Source organism: Atractosteus spatula, chromosome 2 (assembly GCF_055471065.1).
Source record: "Atractosteus spatula isolate fAtrSpa1 chromosome 2, fAtrSpa1.hap1, whole genome shotgun sequence".
Classification (NCBI taxonomy): Eukaryota; Metazoa; Chordata; class Actinopteri; order Semionotiformes; family Lepisosteidae; genus Atractosteus; species Atractosteus spatula.
This window is the reverse complement of record NC_142707.1, coordinates 48,284,920-48,305,373: the sequence shown is the minus strand read 5'-3', so window position 1 is coordinate 48,305,373 and position 20,454 is coordinate 48,284,920. Positions and strand designations below refer to the sequence as shown.

General features: G+C 37.4%; 1 protein-coding gene across 1 annotated transcript in view; it reads right to left on the bottom strand.

The window, feature by feature from the left end:
• Positions 1-20,454, bottom strand: part of ibtk (inhibitor of Bruton agammaglobulinemia tyrosine kinase) — a 40,720-nt gene that overhangs the window by 17,161 nt on the left and 3,105 nt on the right. The window contains exons 2-21 of the mRNA XM_088909478.1: positions 16,118-16,929; positions 15,504-15,600; positions 14,884-15,008; positions 12,967-13,077; positions 12,245-12,415; positions 11,260-11,377; positions 10,717-10,897; positions 10,505-10,628; positions 9,065-9,242; positions 8,346-8,517; positions 6,890-7,495; positions 5,652-5,738; positions 5,301-5,383; positions 5,138-5,175; positions 4,633-4,729; positions 2,460-2,561; positions 2,020-2,137; positions 1,875-1,935; positions 1,305-1,432; positions 311-423 (exon numbers count right to left, since the gene is read on the bottom strand). Of these exons, the coding sequence (XP_088765604.1) occupies positions 311-423; positions 1,305-1,432; positions 1,875-1,935; positions 2,020-2,137; positions 2,460-2,561; positions 4,633-4,729; positions 5,138-5,175; positions 5,301-5,383; positions 5,652-5,738; positions 6,890-7,495; positions 8,346-8,517; positions 9,065-9,242; positions 10,505-10,628; positions 10,717-10,897; positions 11,260-11,377; positions 12,245-12,415; positions 12,967-13,077; positions 14,884-15,008; positions 15,504-15,600; positions 16,118-16,441 (3,034 nt within the window). The 5' untranslated portion in view covers positions 16,442-16,929. The remainder of the gene's footprint in view (positions 1-310; positions 424-1,304; positions 1,433-1,874; positions 1,936-2,019; positions 2,138-2,459; positions 2,562-4,632; positions 4,730-5,137; positions 5,176-5,300; positions 5,384-5,651; positions 5,739-6,889; positions 7,496-8,345; positions 8,518-9,064; positions 9,243-10,504; positions 10,629-10,716; positions 10,898-11,259; positions 11,378-12,244; positions 12,416-12,966; positions 13,078-14,883; positions 15,009-15,503; positions 15,601-16,117; positions 16,930-20,454) is intronic.

Sequence of the window (20,454 nt, the reverse complement as noted above, 5' to 3'; positions counted from 1 at the left end):
GAAGGTATTATGTTACACAACTTCAGCTCTATATTCCTGCCTACTCTGCCCATTCAATCCTTATCATGTCCTAGAGCAAAGGAGTGGTAGAGAATGCTGTGGGAATTCTCCATGCTGTGATTGTTAGCAAGGGATAAGGGTATTCCCAGGAGAAAAGCATGTAATAAAAGTTCAGAAAAACATGTCCCATGTACCACTTCAAATATAATATTAAATGCATGTAGATCAGAAACTGTTGACAATGCTTCTTGCCTAGCCACATTTCAGCACAACTTTCCACTTGCTTAAAGACTAAGTGCTATGGTTTAACCTGCACAAGGTGGGCTCTGAATGATGTCGGACAGGTTATAACCTCCAGAGCTGTCAGATCGTTTTCTTGGCTTCTTCTTGGCCTTTATTTTGACTTTCTTTAACAGGGTTTCTCTGAAATGGGGAAAAAAAAATGAACTCACCGTAAAAAAGATGGAAAAAAAAAATACAAGGGTGGCAATTCTGTATGGCTTAAACAGAACCCATCTTTAGAACAAATTATCAAGTCTTTAATTCTGCTTAAAAGCTTATTACGTTCTGAATGTTTCAGATGCCAGTGACAGTGAACTTTAACAATACTACAGTAATACTAATGATACCATAACTGCAAAAAGAATCATTAGTGGCCATGCCAACGTATCCTTTCCTTGTTAACACATTTATGCAATCTGACTTTAAGGGAGTTCAAAGGTCACACTAGTATTTTGTTATAAAGTACACAAGGTTCCCCATGTGTGTTCCATTGAAATCATACCCCTATCTGTGCCCTATCATACCCATTCTCATCTAGTTGGTATTGAATGGCACTGTATCCAGACAGATTGGACTTAACTGGCTAGTTTTTGAGCAGGAGAAGCTATACAACTTAAACCACCTTTCCCAACATAGCCAATGACCCACGACAGGCATAAAAAGTAAAGTAGTACCTTTTTGTGTCCAAACTTTACAAAGCTTTGATTTTTCACATAGGTGCAAATCAATAGACACAATATAAAATTATATATTTTAAAGACACAATATCCAATTTTTTTTGTCAACAACTTAACAACTTCTCCATCCCAGAACATTGTTCTAGTATACAGTTTCCAGGCTGCCCAGTCTCTGAACACCAGCACTTTCAAAAAAGGGAATAAAAAAATCTTCACAACGATTGTCTGAAAGTCTAAAAACAAAAATCCTTACAAATTTATAGGATCATAGCTGCCACCAGGATGACTAATACGAATCAGCTGTCAGTGGCTCAAAAGTACATTTTAGTTTCCACAGTCTCATACCTGGAAGCTTGATCCATATCCGTGTCTTGTTTACTGCACAGCAAGGTTTCCCAGTCATCTGTCTCAAAGGAGCTAAGGTCTGGCCCATCAGGGTAAGGAGTGATCACTCTCCTCTGCATGGCAGGAATCTGCATATTGCAATATTAAACATTGAAGTTGTCCTTTAAAGTGTAAAATGAATTTATGTACATGCATATGCTGCTAACATTCTATACAAAGAAAAAGCATGTAATAAACACTAACATGATAATCACCACGTTTGAGGGAATACCGCTGCTAACACAAACAGTTGCAAAATCAGAAATAATAAGCCTGGCACTTGATAGCAGTTATTTTTATGTGGAAACCTGCCTGCACAGACAGTAATAGGTTTATTAAGGTTTTGTGGAAATTGACATGTTGGCTTAAGTTCTGACTTAATAGGAACCTAAGTAATTTCTGCTGAATATTATAAATGTGATGGGGTGTTTGAAGCAGGCATTTCATATAGAATATTAATCAATTCTTACAAACTATTTTCAATCAATAACCAATAATCCAATGCAAACAGTCCATGAGACTCCAGCATACCAACTTCCTATAGGCCACAGACAGCTCCACCAAAACCTCATCACTAAGGACATCCAGGGCTCTAGGAACATTAAAAAGAACAGATTTAGTAAAACAATAAGCGGAACATAAGACATAAGCAACAAAAATAGTTAGGTTTTGTCACCTTGATTCCAATAATGCTGCCATGTTCAACACTATGAATTGCAAGCAAGACAGTTTCAACTGATCCGCGTTGTACATTGCAGCAAACTCAAGAAGATCTGCAGCATTCTTTAGTGTTACTGGAAAGGAAAAAAGAAACCGATCACTGAAAACTAACTGGTCAATAAATAAAACATTCATACTGATAAGCATATTGCCAGTGTGTTGCTGTATCTGAATTTCTAATCTACAAAGAAAAAAAAATTAACGTAAAAGATCCTTGTTGATATCTTTATTATTTATAATCAATTTTTACAGATGCCCTTTCAGACCATTAAAGGCATAAACAATCCACACATACATCTTTCAACATTACAGTGTTCTAACTTTAAAAAAAATGATAAGCCAATCTTAGAAGCAAGCATAAAAATGTAGAATCAATTAAAAATAAGGATTACTAACATTTCTCAGTAATTGCAACTTCACACATCTCCTTTAAACGGGTGATGAGGAGCTGGTCTGCCACGACAAGCACATTGCACAGGAACTCCACATTAAGGGATTCTAGAATTGGTAAAGAGAATATTATTATTATTTACCTAAGGTACTTCATTTTCACCAGTTATTTTACAGATTTTATTCCATAAGGAAGACAAAGATAAGTCAACGTACAAGTAGCCATACTAAAAAATACAGCATTTGTTAATCTGCACAATCTTGTGTTACATCAGGACTACTGCAGTAACATTCAAAATGTCAGCTTGCATTTGGTGCAGCATGGGAGTGCTCTTGAGGGTGCTGTTTAATTTCTCTACTAGCTGCAACAAAATGTCTTAATTCTGAGTTATGAGGCAATGGTAATGCCTGCAGTTGGATTTCTCCAGTTGCGGTGAGTAACATAAGATAAATAGCAACCTCAAAGAAAAACTACTTTGGATCTTGAAGACTTGCGTGGTAACGGTGTAGTAGAAACAAAACTAATATAAATCTAAAAACATTTCAGAAAATGAACAATGACAACCTATACTACATTAAACAGATAGGCCAAATAGCTCCCTCTGGAGTATAATTTTTCTTATGTTCTCAGTTGCGGAAATGTGCAATGCTGCATTTTGCTGAACATTACAACTTGAATTTAAAGGAAAGTAAATTTTTTTTAAAGAAAGTAAATGTAGGTGCTTGACAAATTTTGAAACTGCTCCTATTTTTAGATAAAAAAAATATAAAGATAAAAAAACATTCAGTGAAACAGCAACTTAGACTGTAAGCAGAAATAACGATTTAAAGATTTCTTTCATAAGGTCTTTTATAATTTTGTAAGGCCTTCCTAAGATTCCTAACGTGACCGCTCATTAATACACTAAAACATAAATTTGTGCATCAATGTCATCAAAGCCACACATTTGGATTATCAAAGCTTCAGTTTAAGTAAATACGCGAGTCAAATATGAACAACCAACTGCACACAGGCAAAATGTTAAGAATTTGTAGGAGTACTGTGCTATGTTGTTGGTTATGTTGCTGGTTGGCTGTCTCCACCAAGTGTCCATCCTCTGCGTCTTACTTAATCCAGAATTGCACAGATCTCTATATGCAGCAATAGGTAAATCTGAGTCACTGACTAAAGCAAACCTTCTTAGTAATGTTTTGCTTTCTCATTATGCGTCATTAGGGAAAATAAAAAAACGGTATTGACGCAGCAAAGGTAACTTACTGTTTTTAGACAATAAGTACATTTTTACCACATATCCAATAAAAGCCTGCATCCACACCACACAATACAGAGTTAGGAAGTTTAAAATCCTGAAGTCTACAACGTTCTCTCCAGCCTCTGGAGTTTCCATCACAGGAAGCTTCTGTGTGACGCAGACCTATGTTCTTAGTTATGTTATTAGAATGACTTCATAGATGGATAGAATACAGATCCCTAAATCTCACAAACATTTTTTATTTGGAATTGCCAATTTTACTTCCTCCCAAGTTGCAATCCCTAACTGTAATCACCTTGGCTTACAACTGCAGCCCTCATACCGGCAAGGAGGAGGTCAGCATTGTGCATGTGCTACTCATATGCCAAGAGGAATGTGCCGAGCTCCAAAACTTGTTACAGCAGAATTAACGCTGACCAGCTCTCGCAGACAACACCGACAGCACACAGCTGCCACAGCAAGTCACAGAAGTTGTCGATGTAAAGCAATCCAAGGATAGCCAGGTTGACTCAGACCCACACAAAGGTAGCAAGCAAGTGCCTTCCTTGGTTAAGACACTCAGGAATTCCTCTTAGCAATAGGGTCATAAAAAGAAAAATACAAAGCTGAAACTTAAGTTAAAAAAAAACTTTACCATGATTAACTTTCTTGCAGTTTTCTTTTACACAATTAGGTTGCAAAAAATGTGCCATCAACATAACAGTAAACTGCTATTTCAGTTTAACACCGGTTGTGATGTTACTACTAACGGCAGTCAGTAGTTAATTATACTCCGTAAATTACTAGAATTATCTTATGCTGAAAGCTGCAATTCCACTAACATCTAACTGCCAAGACACTTGAAGGACATACATTACTTTAAGATAAATATAGAAGTTTAGATCAACAAAGTTACCTAGAATGATTCTATATATTAACAACTGTACCTTTTACTGTTGCTGATTCATCTGTGTAGATGTAGTCAATAATGACCTGCAGAATATCCGACTGGATAGGCATGTCCAGAGCAGCACAAGAAGTGCCCTGTGTTGGTCAGAGAACAGACCAGGGTTAGTGAGAAATACTACCAGGTCAGTTAAGCATTATCTTGTGTAAGAGGATGTTATTAAACACAGTAGAAGAACAAAAGAGACACAAATTATTCCATGTAGCAATTGGAGATAACCATAGCCGCCTCTGATCTGTTGGGATTTCCTTTCATAATACTCTGCAATACAAAATCTCTAAACAGGCGACAGTGGCGTAAAAACAATCAAATGTCTGTTAACTTATCAATTACTCCATCTGAAATTCCTCAAATGAAACACTGATAAATATTTCTCAGACATCAGAAGAAGTGAGGAAAAAATGTTTCAATAAACACGCAAACAGACAATAGCAGCGTTAAACTCCGTCCATAAAAAAAATAACCTTTAAAATCCATGGCCTTACCTCAATCCAGGAGCTGCCCAACATGCTGCGGAAATAATCTGCAAGAGAAATACCAATGTATTTACAACAAATGTTATCACATACGAAATACCACACTAAAAGTACCATAATGTACACAGATGAAAGGCTTTTCCATATTGATCAATATAAAATGTCCATTTACCTAGACGTGCAGACAACACACACTTGTGACATGGAAACTCTTTCCCATCCTCAGACATCAGAGTAACATCACAAAGATAGGAGCTGAGCAAGACAGAAAATGAACCGTAAAATTCTGCAGCAAATCATAATTAATTATTCAAGTGAGAAGCATTTCATTTCATTAAATAAAGATTTAAGTGAAAGAATTGCAAGATACATTAATAAACTAATTTTCTCCTACTACCTTTAGAATGAACCAACAGATTAGTAACAATTAAAAAAGTGTAAAACATCTATCTTGCATAATATTTAAAAACTTTCAAACAACTGAATCTAAGCTAGCAATGATTCCTTAAAAAATGATACTTGCCACTTCTTCTGATTGAATTTTAGTCTGCTCCCAGCCTTCTTGTGTAAAATGTTGATTTTTCCATTTTCAAATTTAACTCCATCCAAGCTATAAAAAAGTCCAGAAATGTTCATAAAAAGTACGTTACTCAAGTGAGCTGAAACACTGTAACACACAATTATGCAACAATACCTGAAACTGCTAGAAAACAAAGCCCTCCTTACTTACTGCTAGGTTACTGCTAGGGTGGCAGGGTTAGCACTCTTGCTTGACCCTTCCTGGGGTCAAGTCATGGGCTGAATCCCAACATGAGTGCCTACTGTGAGGAGTTTGCACATTCATTCTCTTTGTGATCATAAGGGGCTCTAAAGAAACGTTGCAAAGATTGATGGAAATGTCTAAATCTGTCTCCTGTTCATAAGTATGAGTGAACACACGAGTATGTGTGTCCTAAGATGGACTGGCATCTCCCAGCAGGGTACAGAGTCGGGCATACGGACAGATCTACCCTGCACTGAGTTAAGTGGAAATGAAGATGGATGTCAGTGTAGTTTTTTTGAAGAGGATGACACTACAGTGCACACTCCAAAGGAAAGCACTGTTCTCATTTCTCCCATAATAGTAGGGCGGGTGTAGTTTTAATGCCAAGACAAACAACTGACAATTTTAAATTGGGCATTCGAATAATTTTTAAAAATACAGTATCAGTGACTATCATATACTTCTCAGTTTCATCGCCATTAAGTATGGTCAGGAGAACAGTATCAGCAGTAACGTTTTCCATTTATGTAAGTCCATCCTTGTAAGAAGAGATGCAAAAGTTTGTTTTTACTTCTGTGAAAGCCTTAATGCTGCAAGACCAAGATTAATTTCCAGTTTCTTTATGACACCACTGGAAATGTATCTTCCAAAATCCAGAAAAACACTAAGTTTTAAAATAAAATATACACTTTGACATCTTAGAATGTAGACTAGAAACAAAGTTATTTTTTTCCCCATGGTATTTTGCTGTATGTTCTGTTCATGTTTTGCCAATACAATATCAAATATCCTTGCTCAATGCATGAACAGTAAAATAACTTAAGACATATCAAAAATGGACAGGGACATACACAAACAAAACGAAGCTCAAGCTCATTTATTAAAGTCTAGCTTCCGGGTTATTTTTATTAGTTAGATCAGAGTATTTTGTCTTTGACTAACGTGACAAGGACTGAAAAATAAGCACATATGAACGTTTTCTGTAAATTCATTCTTACCGTGCAGACAGGCCAATGATGCCAAACTTCTTTGCCATGGCTTGCAGTGCTTTTACTGGGTTGCCCTCCTCACAGCCCTCTTTACCCTTCTTACTGTTTTTTGCTTTGATTTTCCGTTTTTCTCCATCGCCATTGACATGACAGCTCCTGTAAACCTCATAGGCAGATTTGCCTTTTAGCCCTTCATTAAAGCTTATCTTTTGCAAGGTGGAGATAAGTGTATCCTGGTGGTCTTCTGACCTCTCCTCCTGAGGTATCTTTGCTTTGTAACCGTGGAAGAGCATGTTGCAGGTGTCAGTGTAGATGAACTGTAAGAGCTGCTCAAACATGTCGGGATGGACTTTTTCCATGACAAAAAGCTCACACCCCACCGCATCCTCGCTGGTTTGAAGAATGTCTGGCAATTCAACCCGGTCTGACTCAGGGTAGAACTGTTTTCGAAAGAAGTCAGACCTCATGGCGAGGATATATTTGTGCACTGGGAAAGTCCTGTTGCCCACTTGAAGAGTTGCATCATGGAGGTCATCCGTTTCACCAGCTTCATCAAGCAGCCCCTGTAAGTCTTTGGAGAAGGTAGATGCTGACACGGTAGGAATTTCATACAGGCTACAAAAGAGAACACATTAAAAGGTTACAAGAAATTTTACATAAATAAACAGTGTACTAAGTAGATTCCATCCACTATCAGAAAGCAGTTATTCATGACAAGAGTCTCAACTACCCAGAGTCAACTGCAGAACCACACGGTGTGAGGCAGGACTACTGCAAGGACAGGATCCCAGTCCATACTGTATAGGAAAGTTTACAAATTGCGATGAGACCATTCTTGCCACCTATTTCATTTGTTTGCTAAAAGCAGAGTCACCGAAGGACGTTATCCAGCTGTTTCATAAAACGTTTCAATAGCATGGCTGGGCAGCTTGTTCCAGACTCGCAAAAACATGTGCAAAAAAAGTGTAGCATGCTGTAAATGCACCTATCCTTAATTTCCATGTGTTTCACTTCTGATTCTAAAGATGTTCTCAAACATACAGACAGTTTAGAGACACAAACTAAACTAGCCAGAATGTTTCTGAGAGTTGGGAGGAAACCCAAGCACAGTGATACTGGCAAGAACCCCTGTGTGCTGAGTAACATGCAAACTTGCAGACAGAACGCACTCTAGACTGGAAATCTGGAAATTACTTTTAGGACCCAAGAGCTGAGGCAACAGTGCTCCCAATGAGCATCACCATAATTTCTACCAAATTTATGAAGATCGATACTAGACTTCCAGGGAACAATGTTATTATGTTTAGATTACACACATTTCTTTCTTGGATTTTAAACCCTGGATTTGTAAAACACAACACATACAATGGGAATAACGTACCTCTAACAGATGATTTTGGTGGTTTAAGAAATTGACCAAACAGGGGAAATATCAAAGGTCCATTCAAAAGCAAAAAAAAAATACCTGGTCTTGGGATCTGACTGCAACAGGCCAAAGTTACGTCCTTTGGGTTCCATGGTAATACTGACAGCTCGATGCACATGGGGAAGTTTTTCTAGCTGAATTCTCTCATATGCTTGAGTGCCGTCAGAGTGACAGGACACCTCTGCACCACTTCCAGAGGCTAGAACATCATCTTCATGCCAGGAACATAAACAAAATCAACAGAGAAGAAAGCTTTAATATAAGTCTAAGAAAAAGACACATTGGCAACATCCATGTATGTAATGACATAAAGACTAGGAATGCCTATGAGTTTAAAGCCGAGAAACTTTCACAGAAGTATTGACAAGGAAATATTAAGCCATTTAAGACAGCATTACTTGGCTTGTACCATTTCAGAATCGCAAGGCCATGCCTTGTCAAATTCCTATTTAAGTTAAGAACCACTTCACAAAGCCCTTAGATTTCTGCAATTACAAAAGGGATTAAAATACACACAATCATATACTAGGAAGACATCCACAGGTCACAGAAGCCTCAGGCTATGAAGGCAATTGAAAAAAAAATCTAATTATTTTTTTAAAATCATATAAGTCTGCACAGCACGATTTTCTGTAACACAAGCCAGTGAAATACGATAGGTCAGGAAAAATGTAATTGAAACACCTATAATACGGTTGATGAGAAACTAATAGTGTTTGAAGTTTAAATCCAATACATTTATTTCTTCATATACCCACCTCTCTTTGCTGTGCTCTTCTTACTGTCTGTCACCCAGTGCCCTGCAAATCCTTCACCTTCTTGAGTGATAAACATCATTTCATTTTTACCAAGGCTTATATCAGACATGAACACCTGACGCCCATAAGCCCATCTGCAATGCTTCAGGCAACTGCTAGACGATTTCCAGCAGAAGACCTGAAAAGAAAAAGTGTGTGTGAAGTTAAAATGATACAATACAAAAAATCCACATCAAAACTCTGGTATAATACTTTATGGCATTCTTTGGGTTCTTACGTTTTAACACATTTCACCATGCACATGTGAAAAATCACATCAAGTATTTCTATAAAACTAGGATCAAAGTTAAATACGTTATTAATTTTAATTAAATTAAGAATATAATATCTATTCCCACATCTTCAATTTCTTGCTGGAAAAAGTTTGTGATAATAAACACATATATATAATTAACATATATAAATATATTAATATAAACATGTAATTTCTGTCGCTTGTAGCTATTATAAGTGCAGGCATAATTATCAGCACCTTCCTTCCATGATAAAGATGTTCACTAATTTACCGAAGTCTGACTTTCAGTTAACCACTTAATTTTTTTATCCATTGAAGTTTGAAGAAGCACTTCTGTCTTTTTCAAGCTTGGTTACTTTATTAGTTGTCTGCAAAATCTTGATCACTTTGCAGAATGCAACTTGAATTATTATTGAAAGTAATGTATTCTGAAACCATCCTAGCCACTACCCACTGCATCTTTCCTTATTACAAATATAATGTAACTCAAAGTTCATCATTGCAGTTAAAACAGCACAAATACCAGGCTTAGTCACTTTAACCTAGCCTGTACCAGAAGGTTAAACAAGGTAAGAATTATCTTCACCTACTTGCAGTGACGTGACAGCCACCTTGACAAGCTAAGTATTAGAAGAATCATGATAAAGATTCCCTCTAGATGGCAGCACAAGACAGATTATATTGTTTTGAATACAGCAATGCTAATAGAGGATTTACAGGTATTAACAAGAAAATATTAAGCCATTTAATATTAAGCCCCATGTTATATGTAAATTATTGCATTTAGTTTTTCATTTCATTTCCAGTTTTTCTACTTAGAATCAGTACATTATCATCATTAGCCAGCCAAAAGGATGGAAGAGGTAGAAACTACAGAATACAAATGTATAAAAATAAGAGGTTCTTGTTTACCACTTCCTGCAGGAAGCAAAGCATATATGCTTTCAAAAAGCATATGACTTTCTTTTCCAGAATAAGCAAGTCATTAAGGCGTATGTGCGTCTTAAAATTATAGGAAACAAATATTTTCATGCAAAATCTTTGGAAAACAACGCATCAACGTAAACCAAAGTCTGTTGATTTTTCAGATTTTTTTCAGATACAGTATCATATTGGGAACACAGGATCAGTGAGGAAAATCTTACTCTTCCAGCTTCATCCAGGGCTAGGATTGACACCTTGTCTCCTCCACCCTCTTTCAGAGTCTGGGGATCCACCCTGTGATCCAAAGAGCCCCCAGCTACGAGCACCTTCTTCAAGTTGAACTGCCTGCGGAGGACAACAGAAAGACCACATGGAGAATCCGAGTACAGGCTGGAGACAAGCTGCCTGTGCGGTGATCCTGTTTCTAACTCACTTAGAAGCCAGTTTCTTGCACTGGTAGTCAGTGAGCAGGTACACATCCCCCCTGTCGGTCACACACACGGTGGCGCCGTTGCTGGCCGCGGCCATGGAGAGGGAGACGTCCTTGTGATGCAATGCAGACACCTGACGGGGAGCGGTCACGCACCTTTCCCCATTAGGGTCCGAAAGATAACCTTGAGAGTTCAACAACAAAAAGTAACTCTGTTAGTCCGTTTCAGCTGATGACTGATTTTTCATTGTCAGAAAAAACAACAGTCCAGAATTTGTACTCATGTGCTGGAGATGTGACAGCTTGTGTACTGATGCAGCAGAGATGCTAGCTTTTAGGTCTTTCTGTGGGTGCTTTATTGAGTTCTGTTGGGGACACAGATGCATTTGTTTCATTTCCTTCCAGGGCATGATTTAAATTAAAAATATACTGTATACTGCCACAATCAAATTACCTCATGGTCTCCTTTAAAGCTTAAAAAAATCTAAGCATCTTCTCCTTCTTTTTCAAAAAAGCCATGCAATGTATGTGTTAACTGTGTCTCACCAAGCTGACCACCGTTGAGTCCCAGAGTGTACACTGCCTCCTTTGTCCACAGCACAGTATGGAATCTGCCAGCTGCCACACCAATAACAGTCCGTCCTTTGAGAGCCTTGGACAAAACCTGCATTCGTTTCATAAAAGATTCTCTTAACTTACATCTAGTCTTCTTTATTTAAACAAAAATTAAAAGCCTTCACACATGATCTTGAACACATGAACACATGAACCGATTGGAGCTAAGCAGCTGAACTGCTAAGTTGTTGCTTGAGAAGGCTTCATATTCTGTGTTTTTAGGGTCCATGGGTTTCCCGTGTCAAAAATACCTCAGTTAGATTGCCTTACCTGGTTGGGAGTGGATTTTAGAATAGGAGGATAGGCTCCATTTATTTTGTGGCATCTGGGTTTCAGAGAGAGCAATTTAACTGCAGTTTGTATTGCATTTAGTTTAGAAAGCGCCTTATCTCTTATTTAGGCCTCTGCATTATTTAAAAGTCAAAATACTTGGTAGCAGTCTGGGGTTTTCTGGGCGGTCAGGACATTAGGCCCCTAGAATTCCTTGTCTGTACTGTAAATACAGTAATATTTGTGTTGTATGCTTATGTTGTGTGTAGTGTAGTGTTTGTATTGTCATTGTTAATAAATATTTGTTTAACCAAGCGCGCCTGGATTATTACTCTATACACCAAATCTGTGCCAGAGAAGAATTTGTATACCTCTAACTATACTGCTTGAATATATTCTGGAGAAATCTTTTACAAGTTGGGGGTTATGAATATTTATTTTATTATTGACTAATCCACTTGGTCAATTCCTGCTTATTCTCCATTTTCATAACCCCCCCATTTGTAACAATGTTGTAGCTACCCAGTACACCCGTAAGTCTTTTAACCAACTAGATTTACACTTTTCTTCATGAAGCATTACCTACAATCGAACCAAAAAAGTAGTGTCAGCAGGAAACAATACAGCAGGGCCAATATTTATTTACCTGCTTTGGTACATTACTTGTCGAAGGAGGAGGTACAATGCCAAGCTGATGAAAGGTATTCAGCCCAAAAGTATAAACATATCCGTCTTCTGTCAGCACCACAGTGTGATCCTTGGCAGCAGCCACTTGAGAACAGTGATGGCTGATTAGGCCCTCCACCATGCGTGGAACCTACCAGAGACAGGAGTCAGTGAAGGGGAAAGAAGTGTTCTATTCCATTGTCAGACTATTCCACTATTCGCCCCTTGAAGCATCTAAAATGGTACTGTTATTATTAGCTCATACACACCGTGATCCGTGAAAAATGAAAGCCATACAAAGCACGCAAGAAAAGGAAAGCAGATATTGAATCTCAGATTATAACCACCCCTTAATCATACTCTATGTAACATGTTATTTCATAAAAAGAAATGAAAAACATGAATTTTTCATTACCATATTTGAAAACTAGCAGCACTATTTTCCTGGTAAGAACCTAGGAGTGCTTTACAAGCTTCATGCCAAATTGGAAGTTATTTAGGAGGAACACGCAGCATCCTGACAGCAGTTCTCAGGAGGAACATACTCATAGTTATGAAGCCTATTTAAATCTGCCGAGTGAGCATCACGCATTTACAATGATTTGACAGAAAGCTATACCATTCCGTTACTCCACAACAGCAAGAAAAAATATATATAGGCAGATGAAACACATGAGAGCCTTTTAGTGCAAACTATCATACCAGATATGTCTGCTCATCTCCATGGCCTAGACGGCCTCCTTGTCCATGACCACAAGTATACACCTGGCCTTTCTGGGACAAGAAAACCGAGTGGAATTTACACAGCACAACCTGAAAGACAACACAACACAAATTGTTAATGCTTACACATTCTTGTGGTCTGTGTTGTTTACAAATATAATGCAACACTTCAAGTTTTAATATTCAAAACAAGAAACATTTTAATTTACAGCATAATGTGTCATTCATAACATGTTACGTCAGTTTTAAGTAGAAGGGCAACACAACCAGATACAACAGTAAACATCATTATTAATGCATAGCCTAACAAAGGCCTAAAGAGAATAGATGTTACTAGGAGTATTACCACATCATCACTGAAAAGAACTTACCCCCCATGTCACTCATTTAATTAAAGTGTGTCATTATGAAATAAATATTTAAAATTCACTCCCGGAAACTAAAACAGAACACTATAACACAAATGAAACTAAGAGACATCACAGGTAACATGCCCAGTGAAATTTGACCTGGCATATGAGCCATTTATGAGCCTTTTCCTGTGACAATGAAACATAAAAAAGATGGGTTTTACAGAGCTGGCAGCGTGTGACTGAAGCCACAGAGAAAGAAGAGCAACAAAAAAAACTGGATGCTGCAGAAATCTTAACCAAAGGTCAACATAAAAGAGTAAAATAGGCAGCTCCATATACTCTAGATACTGTACTGCATTTTAATAATTACCACGAGAACTAATGTACCAGGGCTAGAGAGGCAAAAATCAAATATGGTAATAGGGGATGTTCACACAGTAGATCATCTGCTAGGCTATTTCAACTCTAGCTTACAATCAGAGAAGTATCCATAGACTGGAAAAATAATTTAACACCACCTTATAAAACCAAATAAAAAAAATCACTCAGTCACATTTCTGATACAGGTGAAATTTTAGAAATAATACTTGGAAGTAGGAAAGACAGCAATGAATAAAACGTTATGTATTTAGATATCCAGAAAGCATTTAACAACGTCACTCATGAAAGGTTTATTCTCAAATTAGAAGACATGGGAATCCAAGGTAATGTGTTCATTAATTGACAGCTGGGTAATGAACAGGAAATGGCACATCACCTTAATACTGTAGGTACAAATTCTATTCAGGCAGAGGTGTGCCACAGGGATCTGTTTCAGGCCCACTGCTCTGCATGATATGTACCAATGTTTAGATTCTGATATAGTTAGTAAATTAGTTAAATTTGCAGATTATACATATGGGATACAGGATCTGGGTGATGACCACCATGTTGGATTAAAATTATAAATTGTGCATAAGAATACTAGCCATATCACCCTGCAACTCACAACTGGCAACCCACTGAAGATGGTGTGAGCCTGGTTAGCACCTGGATGGGAGACCTCCCGTGAAAGCTAAGGTTGCTGCTGGAAGAGGTGTGTGAGGGGGCAGCAGGTCACCCAATGGTCTGTGTGGGTCCTAATGCCTCAGTATAGTGACGGGGACACTATACTGTAAAAAGGCACCGTCCTTCTGATGAGATGTAAAACCGGGGTCCTGACTCTCTGTGGGCATTAAACATCCCAAAAGAATAGGGGTTTTACCCTGGCATCCTGGCCAATTGGCCTTTACCAGTCATGGCTTCCTAATCATTCCCATCTACGAACTGGCTTCATCACTCCGAGTCTGAGACAATCTGTGCAAGGCTATGTGGAGTAGACAGAACCCAAATCCTACAAAATAAATGGACACCACAGACTCGAAGAAGTGCTGAATCGATGTTAATACAAAGAAAGCTATAATGAAACAAGTTTTTTTTGTTTGCTTTTTAAAATATTCATGAACTTGTTTGGCGTGTTCTTTCACCTTTCATTTTCACTTCACAAGGAGGACAAATGAAATACCTGTTTAATATAAACACCAGTCCTTGAGAACAAATCCACAGGTTCAGGGTGATGTTTACTCTGTTGATTCCCATGACCCAGAGTAAAATTGGTATTATTTCCCCATGTATACACTTCAGTGGGATCTGAAATATTGAAAAATATTTGTTTTGAAATGCTACTATCAATCGGTTATAAGGCATAACTTTCAAATTGGAGTTTTCAAATGATGTCTCCATTTCTTGCTTGAGAAATGCCTAGACAAAGTTAAGGTAAACAAAAGAATGAGAACTTAATTGTATGATAGCGGTTATGTACTTTGAGTATATAAATCGATCTGCACTTTTTGCAATATGTGGTATCATTTGAAAGATGAGAAATTTATTTTACTGGTAATAACATTCCCAAACGTGCAGTAAAGAGAAAAAACTACAGCAACATTGTCAGACTGGTTCTCCATTGACCATCATTAAAAAAACTATAGTTTCATGCATGCAGCACAAACTTGGAGATACACATTAAAAAATGAAAATAATAAAAGAGAAATTAGGGTAAAAAAATAATACAGCTTAAATAACAAAAACGCACGCACCTTATTTTAAAACAAAAATCTATTCAGATTGAAATTTCCTCACACTTACCAGAATTTCTAAAAACAACGTGTGCTGGTCTATCTTTCATAGCCAAATCCAGAACTGAAAGCCCTTCTTTATCTTGAGTACTAAGACAGCCTCCATGCTGGAAAAAAACAGAAACAAAACTAACGGCATTTAGAATTTCCTTACATTAGGCCATCGGAACACAACTAGGCCAGTGGTCCATGCAGTCTTCATTTTACATTATCTATTGCTTACTTTATAATAATCCATAAACACCTTAGGAGAAAATTTCCATGTATGAATATACTTCCAACACAACTATCAATGAAGCACCCCTAAACAAATGAATTATCTAAAGAACTTCAGTTGAAATGTTATAAATGTACACATTATACTGTACAGTAACTATTTCTACCTGTAAATATCACTTGGTTAAGTGTTCCTACCGTATATCTCTACCTGTGATTTTTTTAGCTCTACAGAATATAGCATTAATTTGTCTTGACTCCGTTAAGCTACACTTAACAAATACCACGAGTTGTAATTATAACTCCAGATACTGCAGTACAACTGTAGTAATAATTGTCAAGAAAAACGTATAAACACTTAAAATATTATGTCAAAAAGGAAACAGAATCAACTTCCTTAGCTCGTACCTTAACGAGCGACATGAGGCAGTGAACGTGGCCGTAGAACACACTCCTGTGCAAGGCCGTCCATCCTGACTCCTTGTCCTTCGCCAGCAGGTCTGCTCCTTTCACCTCCAGGAGCCAGTCCAGCAGGGACTTTTGCCCGAGCGAAGCTGCTAAGTGAAGGGCCGTCCGGCCGAACTCATCCTTCAGTGTGGCTGCATTGTGGCAATGGGCTGTGAGAAAGGCCTTGAGCTGGCTTTCTGTGCCCTTGGTCAGCGCAGAGATGACCTCCCGAGCGTGCTGAAGAGACCGGCACTTGGTTGTGCAGTCTGGGGGTAACAGGCTCATTCTAAATTGCCTCAGTGAGTCAGTCCCCGATTTTTCCTAGCAATACTTTACTAATCCCTACTAATACTCTCCAGAAAAAGAGGCTAATTCTTACGCTGGAAAATATGGCAATAACCAGAGCCAGAAAATCAGCAGGGTGCTAGAACTGTGCTTGTGTTAAAATCCCACTGCACACTAGCAACCCCACATTGCCCCTTTTCAGTTCATTTCAATCCAGCTTGAAAACTGCGATACGCAGAACATAGTAGAAGAACACATTTGGCACTTTATGTAGCATCAATAAATAAAGTATAAAAGTTTAGAAATATATACTTCTGTTTTCAATTTACAGTTTTGAGTGCTGTTTTATTTTCAAGTGTTCCGCAAAGGCAACAGTTCTGACAACCTTCAATCAATTCTTTCAAACGAAACCATCCGGCAAAGGGGAAGAACCCCTTTCCCCCCCAAACGCTCAAATCCTTTTAAGCCTCCATGATTGTAGAGGGTACCTAAAAGGAAGTGGAAAAGAAAACTTGTCAACCTTGAGGCAAAAACTGAACCACTTTTACTGTCTACAGTGGTTTCAAACTCTATACAATTACTGAAACAATTTAAGAGCATATGATTTAGGCAGAACACTACAGTCACATCCACAAGTGAAATAAGTCTATTAAATTGCCTGGAATGTCTGGAACTGCTCAATAAACTGCAAATGTGCCTTCAAGTCCCCGTCTCAGCATAACAAACATTCATTTAATGCGATATTTGCAGTACACAGAGGTCAGGTCTAAATGCAAAAGTCTGGAATTCAAAGAATAATGAACAAATAACAAAGTCTAAACAAATAATGAAATATAGGTTTCAATTACACTTCTAATAGGCTATCTGTGATCAGTAATGAATTCTGACATCATTCAGTAATTATATCTTGGCCTGTATGACACATTTGTAATACTATAGAAACATTCTTTCTTAATCACTGTTCTAACATAAAATTCCATTAATACATCTGAAACCAGTTGAACTCAGATTAAAAAATATCAATTAATTTACAGAGGAAAGGACAAAAGAATTATTACTTTCAAATCTTTCTATAAAATCTAAAAGTTACTAACACAACATTGAGAACAGAGAAAATTTCTGTGGCTGCGATATAAAACTCATGTTCAATTTCAAATTCTAACACTACAAAACAATTTCAACCCTGCCCTGCCAGGGAGTATAGTACTTTTTTTAAACATGTACCAAGAGTTTAAAAGAGAGGATTGAAGCCAAGACCTCTAAAAGACCTCTGAATTTAAAAACAGAGAAAGCAGATTGTTCTAGAATATTTTTCAGACCATTTTAAAGTCTAGCCTCTCCAGCTTTCCTTTCATTGTTATTAAGTAACTGGCCTTATTCTACAACTCGTCCTAATTAATGTACTTTAAAAGAGAATGTTATATATGCAGATGTAAGACAATTGCGCTTCTTAAGTTTAATGAACACTCAACCATCCTGGACAGTGGTAGTTAAGATCTTTCAGCTAATAAACTAGAGTAATTTTAAAACATTGCTTCTGAACCCCAGTCCCTGAGGACTCCTCTATCATCAGACTTGTATTCCATCTGAGAAACGAAATGCCCCCTTCAACTGAACTGCTGGCTTGATTAGACCTTCCTCAACTGTTTTATGCACTACTGTATGTCTCTCTGGATTCAAAATCATCTTGCCAAGAAATTCAACAAATATAAATCTGCTCATCTTTCAGCTTGCCTATTTAATTTCTACTCCCCTATAAACTGTATGAACATGTCTTAATAAGTGACCAATTCATGATGAATAATGATTCAGGAATAACAGAGACTCAGCCACTGCCAGATCATACAGTCTTTGCTCTCCATGTGTCCCTTTTCCAGACACAGAAAGTGTCACAGGAGTTCTGAAAACTCAAACTGATACAGGTTTGATGTTAATTCCTAACCCAAGTCTATATTTCAACAGCAAAAAAACAGTTTGATCAAGGTCTGATCAAAGAAGTATAGTAGTTCAGTTCAAGGCTTTAATTAGCCTAAGTAATTAAAAGTTCAACTTCAATGAAAGGCAGTAGACAAAGAAGCACACCAGCATCACAGTTGAGAACCACTAGTTAATTAAAAATGAATAATCATAACTTAATTACAGTATAACAGCAATAATATTTGTCTTTTTAATCAACTATGTAGCATAGATATATTCCTATTACATTGTGAGATTTTTAAAATACCTCAAAGTATCTCTTTTCTTCTTATTAGTTACTGTTTGTGTTTATGCATTTATCTAAGTTTATGATAGTGTTAGACTGTTTTGTCTATTTCCAAAAATTTGTCTCTCATGTGTTCCAATCAAAATGTTTGAGTAGTCAGTACCTAATGGATAAATGTCATTTAAGGTGATGAAAAGCACATATGCCTGTAAACAATGGGACTGCAGTCAGATTTTGAGTGGTTGTCTTGGTTGACATTATTTAGGGTGTATAAAGGGAAACAGAAGAAGACAAGACTACAGCCAGAGGTCACCAACTGCAGATATTAGTGGAGACTCCAGGACACACATCTTCAGCTCTACAGGGAAAAATGTAGGCAACCAGACATACAATACAACTGACATGTTATGTGACTTACTTTTTAATAGTAATGCATGCTACTGTAGTGTTAGCACACTTAACCATTTTCAATTTCATTAGTCACCTTCATTGCACATTAAAAACTCAGCCTTGCTGCCTGGGCACATCTCAGAGAGGACAAAGTCAAGTAGAGAGGCTAAAGTTCTTTCAAGGTTTAGTATATCCACCCCATGCGGGAGTGATTTTATGTGTTTCAACTGATACAGTCTAATTAAGCTAATTAGAGTTTTCATCTGACTGTGGGGAATGATGTTAACTTCTTTGATAGTCTCCACGTCCATCTCCCTTAGGGTTTGTGGATGCCTTCAAAGACCATGAACATGATAATCAGTGCTGTCCCAGAGATACCAGGTCAGACAAAAGTAGGACTCTATCCTACTAATCACTTTCTGGAAGAATTGTGGTTGCTTTATTGTGTCTTGGAGTGACATATAATCACTAAAAAGGTTAGTGAGGATAAATATCTCTAATGTGGCACTCTTAAAACAACACTCTCAAAGATGATGGAAGGGTCTTAGCAGGTCTAATAACTCTGAACTGTCCACTTTGCAGCTTATGACCAATTATCTGTCAATTTGCTTGCCAACATCTTTTGAAGTTTCAGGTGTACTACACCATCATTCCTTTCTGCTTTACACAACCAAAGTAACATAATACGTAAGGGACAGTTTTGTCATTTTCCAACCATCTCCCTCTCTCTAATCAAATACAACACATATTCAAAAACACTGTGTTAAAAACACAAGCAGACTACATGTACAGTATCTTTTGCCAGAGAGTACATCACACTGTGTTAAGACAACTTCTGATCAGCAGCTGAGAAAAAGAAGAAGTTGTAAAATTTAAAGATATCATATATTTGTACACTCATGTATAATCCATCAAAAGTTATTGAAATTTCAAGATAAGCAAATGCTTCAAACAAGTTTTTGTTGTATGGCAGGTGCTTTGTGAGAGAATTCACCTACTATCAAGACCTGTGTAATTCACCGGAACAACTGGTTTCAAACCAGGCTGTGGAAGGCATTTAAAAAGTTTTTCAAATGATGGTTACTTTATCAGTGCAGCAAGTTTGCAGGACTCATGGCTCATACAAAAGTCTCAGTATAGCTGTTGGTATTTATCAAAACAATTGGTGTGTTTGAAGTATGACTGATAATATGGTTACAACAGTAATGAGGAAACAGGAAAGAAATTTCCACCCAAAAACTTAAACACAGTACCACCGAACCCAGCAGCATCTGCAATTCAAGACATGTCGGAGAGTACATGGACAAAGATTCAAAGCCAATAGAAACTTTTCAGTCTATAAGTATCTTATACTGTACCTCTTCGTGCAGAGACAGAGGCAATACAATACCACACAGTTATTTAAACAAATACATACAGA